The 12,199-nt window shown below is 46.7% G+C and overlaps 1 protein-coding gene across 6 annotated transcripts; it reads left to right on the top strand.

Moving 5' to 3' along the window:
- The first annotated feature begins 2,456 nt into the window (after positions 1-2,456).
- Positions 2,457-11,896, top strand: LOC306926682 (uncharacterized protein). 6 transcript variants are annotated; one of them, XM_079506074.1, is made up of 17 exons: positions 2,457-2,691; positions 3,913-4,050; positions 4,246-4,344; positions 4,452-4,523; positions 4,616-4,735; positions 4,913-4,981; positions 5,133-5,180; positions 5,293-5,364; positions 5,592-5,639; positions 5,752-5,823; positions 6,047-10,449; positions 10,627-10,787; positions 10,946-11,106; positions 11,274-11,342; positions 11,494-11,541; positions 11,654-11,725; positions 11,884-11,896. In XM_079506074.1, exons 2-12 carry the CDS (start codon positions 3,927-3,929, stop codon positions 10,636-10,638), a joined length of 5,139 nt encoding a protein of 1,712 aa, XP_079362200.1. In that variant the 5' UTR covers positions 2,457-2,691; positions 3,913-3,926; the 3' UTR covers positions 10,639-10,787; positions 10,946-11,106; positions 11,274-11,342; positions 11,494-11,541; positions 11,654-11,725; positions 11,884-11,896. The 6 variants fall into 6 exon arrangements, with proteins under 6 accessions (XP_079362200.1, XP_079362204.1, XP_079362203.1 ...); XM_079506078.1 differs by lacking the exon at positions 11,884-11,896 and adding an exon at positions 11,816-11,834 and having other exon boundaries at positions 3,913-4,029; positions 4,455-4,523; XM_079506077.1 differs by lacking the exon at positions 11,884-11,896 and adding an exon at positions 11,816-11,834 and having other exon boundaries at positions 3,913-4,029.
- Positions 11,897-12,199: the final 303 nt, after the last annotated feature.

Raw genomic sequence — 12,199 nt, 5'->3', positions numbered from 1 at the left:
AGGCTATAACCAACCAGTATTCAAATATGGCGTGTGACATTGCAGAACAAATCTGAGAGGGACTAGAATATCCATGCAGTGATATTAGTATTGCTACGTGAGGCTAGGGCAATAGGTGATACTCGGAGATAGGGATACATACATATATACTGTAGCTGTTCATTGGAGATGGTGTGCACCGCTCAAAAATAAAGCAATGAAAAGGAATAAGTATCTAAATCTCTTGCACACTCAATACAGGGTCCTGCAGGGGATTTTCAGATGTTTACTTTAACATTTCTCAAAGCGTTTTATTTGTACGGTATATAAAATACATACTTTTCTCTTTTTGTTTTCTTTTTCTCGTTGGATATATTGTAGGCTATGTTACTAAATACAATTTGTTGTATTGTTTTGTATTGTACTGTATTGTACTCATACAATAAACATAAACATTGAGTTATTAAAAAGTTATTTTTTAAACCATTATCTCAAATAAATTCATGGAAAGCTCAGTTTTCAGAAATGGTTACACTATTTGGTGGGATTTTCTGTGGAACAAATCTATTTGGGGGTTTCTGTGTGAAAACGTTATAACCTATTATAATTGGTTAGGACTTTTTTGGCTGCATCTCTCCATCAACCTTAACAATTACTGTAGTTCCCTCGGCTTGTGTTTGCCAAGATGCATCAAATGAAACTGAGAAGGATACTGGAACAAGTATGAGAGCATACGTACCAATAGGTAGTCACCTATAGACGCCACAGCTGTGTTGTCTTCGAGTGATATAACCCCCCATTGTCTTTAAGCCAAAGCCCTATATACGTTGTATGGTAAATAACAAAAACAAATCCTTGTTTCAATTTTTGGAGGGAATTCTTTTTTTTTCCTTTACACACACACACACACACACACACACACACACACACACACACACACACACACACACACACACAGGCACAATGAAGGGGATTTCAGCCTGTGCAGTCTCAGTGCCATTTGGGCTGCTTACAAAAGAAGCACATAAGAAGTATTTACACATAAACCCCCGCATCCTGCCTGGTCAAATGGCTGGTCAGGTTCTTCACCCATCTCGTATTGTGAAGCAAATTCTCAGACAGTATAGGCAAATACTAATTACAATCTCAAGATAGAGGAGGGTTTCAGTTTCACCCTCTGTTTACCAGACTTTTACTTGTAAAAGAGTGTTTCTACATTGCAGTAGTGATACACTTTTCTATGCCAAAATGTCCAGCATGTATTGCCTTTAGCATATCCTTTTGCAGCTGTTGTGGTATTATGATCTTGTCTCCTTTCATCATTAGTCCCTCCACTTCACAGAGTTCATCTCTGTAGTTCCAGAATTATCTGATTTTGACAGGGACCTCCTTTATGTTCTCTGGCCATCCATGTTTCACTATTGTTTTCAAAGTTGCCAACGTGTCATCTCTCTGTGTTTCATTGCGTATTGTTTTCATTACTCTGACACCATGCAATATTATATCAATATTCAGAGAGACGCCGGTTCTGGTGTTATCAGTCAGCCATCTTTATTTCAGAATCCCCTGCCTCCCCGCAGGGGGCAGTCTTATCACAAGTACAACAAGTACAACATTTGAGTACCCATTTCCTTTTATGGAGAAATATGGGGACCACTTACGAAATTGACAAACACAATGTGGAAGACACATGTCACTTGTTTGAACAATCTATTATACATTTGAAAAGGTGTGCCCAAAACGCTGTTCCCAGGACAGGAACAAAAGGCACCAGCTACTACGTCACTCCAAGAGTGTCTGACACACTGCAACACACACTGCAATAACCACTAAACACACTAACACGTCACAGACTTACCCTCCGCGTCGATCCACGGCTATCTCCTCATGTCGCGCAGCACGTCCACACTCCACACCACAAGCCTAAACATTGTCATCGCACTGCCATTACAGCCGCCTCCCGTCCACACTCACAAACAATATCAATATCAATAATAAACACAAACACGCCACAAGCACCGACACCCCCGCCTAATTTGTTGCCACGTCTATGAAAACAAGCACAGAAACAATGCCATTCAACACGCTACTTACACACACTACCACTCGCTTACAATACGCGGACCTGGCAACACTACATCCCCTCTCCCATTGGCTCAAAGCCAACCACGTGACCCACGAGAGCTTTTAGGTTTCTGCAACACCGGAAGTTACACGCTGCACACACACACATTAGAAGAACAACACGAACACAACACTACACACACACACACACACACACACACACGGCCCACTGTTGCCAGGTCTATGAAAACAGGCCCAGAAACAAGCAAACAGACCCAGAAACAAAGCCTTTCACCACGCTACTTACACACACTACAACTCGCTTACAATTCACGACCCTGGCAACATTGTTCCCCGTCTTCCACAACACACACAGTCCCCCACACACACACACACACACACACACACTCATTCGGACTTGGATGGACAGCGGCGCGAGCGCACACACACACCGATTCTAACTTGGCTGGAGATCGGCGCGATTACATACACAGTTTAATTCATGAAAACACGACAATTGCGCGCGGGCCGGACTCTCGCATTGCATTGAATTGCGTATCGCTGTCCCCCTCGACCACGACACCCTTCTTCACAGCACTTTCACTACTCACTTGGACACGACCACTACGCCTCTTTCCACCATTACAGGTAAGTTAACTACAATTTAAGGGTGCGTGCGCGTGTGTGTGTATTGTGTGTGCTTGCTACGTGTGTCGATACTGAAACACAGCTGCTAATGCTATTATTAATAGCATAACAACAACATAAACAGCTGCTAATGCTATTATTAATCGCATCATAACCATAGATATAGATATATATCAACTCTACATAGCTCACCCGCGCTGTTAAACAATGGCGAGCGACGTCGTTACGTGGCGCCCACCCATTGTGTCTATGATGTACTCTTAAATGACCATAACTTGCTCAATTTACAACCGAATTTCAAACGGTTTGGTTTGTTATAAACCTCAGACACGTCCGCATACTTATATGCTTTTATACGACGTTAAAAACAAACACAAAAAAGCAGATAAGCTTCCTGAATCAGCCACGTTATGATTCTGTTGATGCATCAACAGCATCAACAGCTGATAATGCCATGTCTCATGTACAACAGCTATTGCCACACAATTCTCCATTTATGTTGGCAATGCTGAAAATAACGCCTGCTAACAATACAGGCTGCTAACAATTGGGCTGTTGCCAATTATGCTCTTACAAATAGCATGACAATAACAATATTAATAATAACACTAGCATCATTACAAGCATAATAACACGCCGCCATGTCTCATGTACAACAGCTATAGAGCGTCGCAGTCCCGCCTCCTACCCGGGCCCAGGAAATGAAAGCCAATGCATTATTCTCATAGACATTTCGTAAAGTATTTATTTAAAGACGGTTACGCCGCGGACAAAGCCAACTCGAGTCGTGACAACTCATGACAACACAAACAATATTTTGGACCAAACAAATAATTAGAAAGAAGAAAAAAACGGCAGGTTACGACACTTTTTTTGTTGTTTTTCTTCTTTCTAATTATTTGTTTGGTCCAAAATATTGTTTGTGTTGTCATGAGTTGTCACGACTCGAGTTGGCTTTGTCCGCGGCGTAACCGTCTTTAAATAAATACTTTACGAAATGTCTATGAGAATAATGCATTGGATTTCATTTCCTGGTCCCGGGTAGGAGGCGGGACTGCGACGCTCTATTGCCACCCAATTCTGTCTTCATGTTGTCAATGCTGAAAATGAGGGCTGCTAACAATTCCGCTGTTGCCAAAAATGCCATTATTTGCCTCATACCATAACTATAATTTCATAATTTGTCGTCAATGCATAAAACACTTCTTTCAACCACTTCAGCTACATACAAAGCCATGCCGAAGAAACGCACATCATCCCTTGGATACCGAACGGCAAACGCCACCCAAATACGCTTGCACACAGCTGCCAGACAACACCACGCACCATCCGCACAAGGTACAGCACCATCCGCACAAGGTACATGTGCTCTAACAACCTTCCACAAACACTTGCACTGCACAATACATGTGTGCGTCTGTGCACACTGTGCACACACGTACTCCTTCACTGTGTGTGTACCACCATTTACTAACATCGTACCACACGTAACCAGTTTCCCACACGTGACCAGTTTACACTAACTCATGCATGCTGTCCAATCACACTCCACAGAACAACGCAATGAGGATCCAAACTTCCACCACAACCCTGCTCGCGACACTCTACGTGGCCACACACACACCCGCTCATTGGAAGACACCCAGCCCACAGGTACCCAGTACACTGACACCTTTCTATTTACTGTGTGGCGGCAGGGACCCATCACACAGCACCATGTCATAGCAGCACAACTTGATGATGATTGTCTCACTTCACAGCAGAACGCCTTGATGACGCGACTACACCGCGACTGCTCCACACCCCTACTTTGCACCTGCATGACACCAGAGGTAATGCATTCACATATGTTGCACTCAAATTTACCCCTACTGCATTGTGTCCACTACACTCACATACTGTGCAAAACATCCATCGCCAACAGCTACACGCAAATGCATGCATCAAGCAGCTGAACTACTACATGGACCCTCCCACGCCACTCACACGCCAACAGCCCCAACACAACGCTTGGTTCCAGCAGCTGCAGCACAACATGTACCAGGTAAACTTGCTCAAAACTACACTTTGCACAGCACATTGCACAATGCAATACACTGCTGTTTCTTTCTCCACAGATACTGCAGTATCTTCATCACATAACCTACATTAATTGTGTACACTACACTCACACCCTGTGCTCTACTTAACTCATACTATCTCTCTACACATCACTTCACAGCTCAACACCAGGGCAGCACTCCTCCACAAATGGCCAACACACCTTCATTGGACGTGGCTGAGGCCAGAGGTACTGACTTCTGTTATTCAGATAACCTTACTGCTTGGTACCGAGCATCCTGACACACTGTATAGAGACATCTATCTACATATCTCTGCATAACATGTCGATAACATTTTGTACCTCTGTGTCTACACACACTACTGACATCCATACCCAGTTCAGCGCAGGCGGGAGCAAACACGTGACAGAATGAGACGGACCAGAGGTAAGGCCTCAGATATGTTGCCCTCTGCCGCAATGCATTACGCATATGTGTGTATGTTATACCTACATGTACTGAATATATAGTCACATACACTCCCATCTTAATTTCTCAGCTCAGCATAACCTGGACAAACAGCAGCACATGATGGCTACAACACAGCCAATGGCCACAGCAGAAACCACAGGTAACCAACGCACTACACTCACATCTACACTTTCAAATGGCCAACACACCTTCATTGGACGTGGCTGAGGCCAGAGGTACTGACTTCTGTTATTCAGATAACCTTACTGCTTGGTACCGAGCATCCTGACACACTGTATAGAGACATCTATCTACATATCTCTGCATAACATGTCGATAACATTTTGTACCTCTGTGTCTACACACACTACTGACATCCATACCCAGTTCAGCGCAGGCGGGAGCAAACACGTGACAGAATGAGACGGACCAGAGGTAAGGCCTCAGATATGTTGCCCTCTGCCTCAATGCATTACGCATATGTGTGTATGTTATACCTACATGTACTGAATATATAGTCACATACACTCCCATCTTAATTTCTCAGCTCAGCATAACCTGGACAAACAGCAGCACATGATGGCTACAACACAGCCAATGGCCACAGCAGAAACCACAGGTAACCAACGCACTACACTCACATCTACACTTTCACCTCAATAACTCTTAATACAACTATCACATTGTCCCACTACACATACACACAGTTCAATTTAATGCCTCCACACATTTCCATTGCCTGCCTCAACAAAAACATCACATTCACATACTGACCACAATCTACTTATTGCATGACTCTCATGAAATTAACTTCACACCATACTTTCCATTTACCTTCACAGGCAGTTCCCATCAGCCAGCAAGACGACAATCACAAGTTGCTGCCAAAATTGCAACTTGCACTGCGCAGATTCTCAGCGGCCAACTAACTATCAACCAACTCTCCGACACACCACAGAGTATTGGCCAGCTCAACTGTGTGTGTGACCACTGTCACGCATTCACATTCAAAAACGAGACCTCCAGTATCTGCTGCTTGAATGGAAAGGTTTGCCTACCAGCCTTCCCTAGGCCCCCACAGGCCATCAATGATCTGTGGTTTGACGATACCCCTCAGGCAAAACTGTTTCGGAAACACAGCCGTGTCATCAACAACGCTGTCTGCCTCTCCAGTATTGCGGTCAAAGAGAAAACATTCACACGCTTCACTCCCACTGTCATTTTCCAAGGAAAGGTAATCCAGCGCATCGGGCCACTCCAACCAGAACCTGGTGCTGTTGCTGTGTTTGCCCAACTTTATGTCCTCGACCCAAGTCTGGAAAACACCACCAGATTTGCAAACATGACACTCCCCGCCAGAACATCCACTGCTGACAAGGACACAATGGCGCAGCTGCTGCACACTGTGCAGCAAGTTATTCACCTGCACAATATATTTGTCCAAGATTTCAAGCAAATCCTTGAAACCCCAGAAGAACAACTACAGCGAGGCACTATTGTCATAAGTGCTGCAGCCAGGCCACAGGGAGGACATTCCGGTGTTTACAATGCCCCCTCCAATCTCCAAGAACTTTGCATTGTCACCAACGAACAGGCACATGATCTGGTCATCCACTTACGTGGTGGAGGTCTGAAAATCATATCTGACTGCCATCCCAAAGCCATGCCCCTCCACTTCACCCTCCTCTTCATTGAAGGGACATCTGGCTGGCACTGTGCTCTCAAGCATGTGGATGATGAAAAAAGGCTCACAGCCCGTGAGTTCTTTGCCTATCACATGAACAGTCGTCACACTGCGAGCGACTACCTTTTCCAGGCAGGCAGACTGTTCCAAGAATGGATCCTCAATGCCTGGATAACATGCGAGAACCAGAGGCTGACTTGGCAGCGCCATAACCAGAAGACATTACGGGCTGACAGCTTCAAACAACTACAACAGGTTGTGGCTGTGCGTAGACGGGAACGGAGTGCTCCATCTCACTCTGTCCACCACAATGAGCAGGAACATGCTGTGGGTAGAGTCATCCTTGCTAGCTCTTTCCATGGCAGTCCACGCTGGTACCACAGCAAGTTCCAGGACGCTATGGCCATAGTCCGCCACATGCGAAAGCCAGACCTTTTCATCACGGTCACCTGCAATCCTCACTGGCCAGAGATCGTAGCTGCCCTCACCCCTGGCCAGACACCCCAAGACCGACCTGACCTGGTGGCCCGGGTATTCAAACTAAAGAAAGATCAGATCATGGATGACCTCATCAAAAGACACATCTTTGGCCTAGCCATTGCCCACCTCTGGGTCATAGAATTTCAAAAACGCGGCTTGCCTCACTCGCACATCCTCCTCATTCTAGCAGAGCAGGACAAACCCAAGACACCAGCCCAAGTGGACCAAATTGTCTGTGCAGAACTTCCCCCTGACCCGCATGAAAATGGGATCTCTGCCCAAGAAAAAGCAAGGCGCCAGCCACTGTGGGACATTGTACTTGCTAACATGATCCACGGTCCCTGTGGACAAGAGCATCCCAACAATCCCTGCATGGAGAAGAAAGCCGGCTCCAACTGCAAAGCCTGCAAGAAGAACTTCCCCAAACCCTTCCAGCCCAGAACAACAGTTGGTGACGAAACAAGTTATCCTATCTACCGCCGTCGCTCTCCAGATAATGGTGGCCGAACTGCACAAAAAAATGGGAACCACATCAACAACAGTTGGGTAGTGCCCTACAACCCCTACCTCAGCCTCCGATACAACTGCCACATCAACGTAGAAGTATGCATCTCTGCACTTGCGGCCAAATATCTCTACAAATATGTGACCAAGGGGCCGGACCGTGCAATGGTTTGTGTTGAAGTTGAGGGCGCCCAGGCTGCCCGTGATGAGATTAGGGACTATGAAGACATGCGTTCTGTTGGCTCAAGTGAGGCCTGCTGGAAACTCTTCGCATTCCCCATATCCGCCAACAAGCCTCCTGTTCAAGTCCTCCGCTTGCATCTGGAACACGAGCAATACGTCGTTTTCGCCGAGGGTGATGAGGAGAATGTGGTGGAGCAGGGCAGACAGACAGAGTTGACTGCTTTCTTCAAACTGAATGCTCAACAGAAGACAGCCAAAGGTCCAGATTACAACCCTATGACCATGCAGCGCTATGTTGACATGCCTCACAAATACACCTACACAAACAACAAGTGGCAACTCAGAAAAAACAACGCTTTCTCCGTTGGCCGTGTCCACACCATCAGCCCCCTAGCTGGAGATGTGTTCTACCTGAGACTGCTCCTCCACAATGACCACTCCAAAGGGAAAACAAGTTTTGAGGACCTCTACTCAGTCAATGGCAGCCGCCTTGACACCTACCAGGCAGTGTGCAGGGAGCTTGGCCTGTTGGATGATGACCAAGAGTGGTCCACTGTCCTTACTGAGGCTGCTGCCACTCACCTCTGCCCCCAGATTCGTGCCCTATTCGTCATCATCCTCATCTTCTGCCAACCAGCGAACCCTGCAAGCCTGTTTAACGACTTCTGGCCAGACTGGACAGATGACTTCAAGCGGAGAGCACAGCAGAGTGCAACGACCTTCACTGACCAGCAACTCAAAACCATGGTGAGACTGGATCTGCAAGTCCGCCTCCAGTCACATGAACATGACCTCCAAGACTTCCTCCTGGAAAAAATGACAGATGAGGAAAAGGCCACTGTCCATGGGCTGGTCAACATCGAAGAGCCTCTTATCCGTGAGGAGCTGGACTATGATGTGGCCCAGCTGAAAGCCAATGTACAGGCAACAATTCCACAATTCACTGCTGCACAACAACAGATTTACGACACTGTCATGACGGCAGTCCAGCAACAGGCCAACTTACAACTCTTCATATCAGCACGTGGCGGTTGTGGTAAGACCTTCCTACTCAATGCACTACTGGACGCTGTGCGCAGTCTGGAACCTGGTGGCTGTATTGCCCTTGCCATGGCAACTACTGGCATTGCTGCACAACTCCTACACCTAGGCAGAACATTCCATTCGCGGATGAAAGCACCTCTCCACCCAACAGAACACACACCCTTCCACATCACAGCTCAAAGCAGCCTAGCCAAGCTGGTGCGACGGGCACGCCTCCTGCTCATTGATGAGGCAACCATGCTGCACCGCTTCTTGCTAGAGGGACTTGACTACACTCTGAAAGACCTGATGAACAAGCCAGACTGTCCATTTGGTGGGAAAATCATCATCTTGGCCGGCGACTTCCGCCAGTGTCTTCCAGTGGTTCAAGGGGCTAATCCTGCCCAAATTGTCAACAGCTGCCTCAATAACTCAGGCCTCTGGCAACACTTCCAAGTCTCCAGCCTCACAGAGAACATGCGAGTCAGGGCCAGTGAAAACCAAGACCTGAAGGCCTTTGACCAATGGACACTCCGCATTGGTGATGGTACAGCCAACGATGCAAACGACTTCATCTTCATCCCAGATGACAGGTATTTCCACATTCAAAGCAACACAGACAATGACCACACAGCGGAGGAGTGCTCCATGAAGATGTTTTGCCAAACTATATTTCCAGATATGTCCAACAACTTCACTACTACCGGCTGGCTGGATGGCCGATCAGTACTTGCCCCTACCAACAAGGACGTGGACGCCATCAACGACCTAATGGAGACCTGGGTACCAGGTCTGTCAACCAACCTGAGCAGTGCTGACACCCTGGAGAACTACCAAGACAGAATGCGGTTTAACGTGGAATACCTCAACACCCTCTGCCCCAATGGATTTCCCAGGCACCTCATCACCCTCAAGCCAGGAATGCCCTTGATGCTACTGCGCAACATCAGCCCCAAAGACGGACTCTGCAATGGCACCAAACTGTTTTTCCTGAGAACCCTCAACAACAAACTGCTGCTGTGCAAACTTGCAGCCACACAAAAGGAAGTCCTGATCCCTCGAATCAAGTTCATTCCTGATCCTAGACATTCCTACTTTGAGTGGGCCAGACGACAGTTTCCAGTCCGCACCGCTTTTGCCACCACCATCAATAAATCCCAAGGCCAGACACTTACAAGAGTGGGGGTCTGGCTTTCGTCCCCTGTCTTCAGTCACGGACAGCTTTATGTTGCCAGCTCAAGGACAGGTAACCCAGAAGCTCTCACCTATGCCATAAAGCAGAAAGAAGGACAGCCGGAACATCATACTGCCAATGTGGTTTTTCGAGACTTGCTTCGCGCTGTTCTTCCTGGCCCTACAATCCCCATTGAGGTAAGGCTGTTGCATTGCTACATGTCATTTCTACATATGTCTTTTCTGAATAATACATAACTGCTGCTAACACTGATTAACACTTTCCAGAAATATCACTACCTTTCACATGATCTGTGGTGGACATGTCACATTGTGTGGTTGATTCATCCCTTATCTGTGTCTCCTTTTCTGCAGGCTCAACCATGACAATCTCTGGAACCAGAAACACAAACACCCCTTCCACATCACCCCACTCCTCCACGCCCTCCTCTGGATCAGCTGCCAAATACAATTGTTCCTTTGCTAAGTTGGCCTTTCCACGACAACTGCGTCTTCCCCAAACCATCCCCATCAACGTAAGGCTGTTGCATTCTTACAAGTCTCATTGTTGATTAGTCTACATAACTGATAATCAAACATAAACATAGCATTGTCATTCCATTCACAACATACCTGGTGGAGATGTCTCAATGTATACTTTATCCCTACCTTCTCTGTTTCCCCAATTCTGCAGCCTCTGCAATGTATAGTCTGCAAAACATCCATCGCCAACAGCTACACGCAAATGCATGCATCAAGCAGCTGAACTACTACATGGACCCTCCCATGCCACTCACACGCCAACAGCCCCAACACAACGCTTGGTTCCAGCAGCTGCAGCACAACATGTACCAGGTACACTTGCTCAAAACTACACTTTGCACAGCACATTGCACAATGCAATACACTGCTGTTTCTTTCTCCACAGATACTGCAGTATCTTCATCACATAACCTACATTAATTGTGTACACTACACTCACACCCTGTGCTCTACATAACTCTCTACACATCACTTCACAGCTCAACACCAGGGCAGCACTCCTCCACAAATGGCCAACACACCTTCATTGGACGTGGCTGAGGCCAGAGGTACTGACTTCTGTTATTCAGATAACCTTACTGCTTGGTACCGAGCATCCTGACACACTGTATAGAGACATCTATCTACATATCTCTGCATAACATGTCGATAACATTTTGTACCTCTGTGTCTACACACACTACTGACATCCATACCCAGGTCAGCGCAGGCGGGAGCAAACACGTGACAGAGTGAGACGGACCAGAGGTAAGGCCTCAGATATGTTGCCCTCTGCCTCAATGCATTACGCATATGTGTGTATGTTATACCTACATGTACTGAATATATAGTCACATACACTCCCATCTTAATTTCTCAGCTCAGCATAACCTGGACAAACAGCAGCACATGATGGCTACAACACAGCCAATGGCCACAGCAGAAACCACAGGTAACCAACGCACTACACTCACATCTACACTTTCACCTCAATAACTCTAATACAACTATCACATTGTCCCACTACACATACACCCTGGAGAACTACCAAGACAGAATGCGGTTCAACGTGGAATACCTCAACACCCTCTGCCCCAATGGATTTCCCAGGCACCTCATCACCCTCAAGCCAGGAATGCCCTTGATGCTACTGCGCAACATCAGCCCCAAAGACGGACTCTGCAATGGCACCAAACTGTTTTTCCTCAGAACCCTCAACAACAAACTGCTGCTGTGCAAACTTGCAGCCACACAAAAGGAAGTAACATTGATTAACACTTTCCAGAAATATCACTACCTTTCACATGATCTGTGGTGGACATGTCACATTGTGTGGTTGATTCATCCCTTATCTGTGTCTCCTTTTCTGCAGGCTCAACCATGACAATCTCTGGAACCAGAAACACAAACACCCCTTCCACATCAC

This window comes from Electrona antarctica (assembly GCF_951216825.1).
Source record: "Electrona antarctica genome assembly, chromosome: 7".
NCBI classification, from domain to species: domain Eukaryota; kingdom Metazoa; phylum Chordata; class Actinopteri; order Myctophiformes; family Myctophidae; genus Electrona; species Electrona antarctica.
The sequence above is the reverse complement of the archived record's forward strand: the minus strand, read 5'-3'. Positions and strand labels throughout refer to the sequence as shown.

Bases quoted from the DNA above. Each gene is read 5' to 3' on its own strand.
- LOC306926682 (XM_079506074.1), top strand. From the start codon at position 3,927: ATGCCGAAGAAACGCACATCATCCCTTGGATACCGAACGGCAAACGCC. The intron at 5,640-5,751 runs GTAAGGCCTCAG...TTAATTTCTCAG, and splicing joins CAGAATGAGACGGACCAGAG to CTCAGCATAACCTGGACAAA. The intron at 5,824-6,046 runs GTAACCAACGCA...TTACCTTCACAG, and splicing joins GGCCACAGCAGAAACCACAG to GCAGTTCCCATCAGCCAGCA.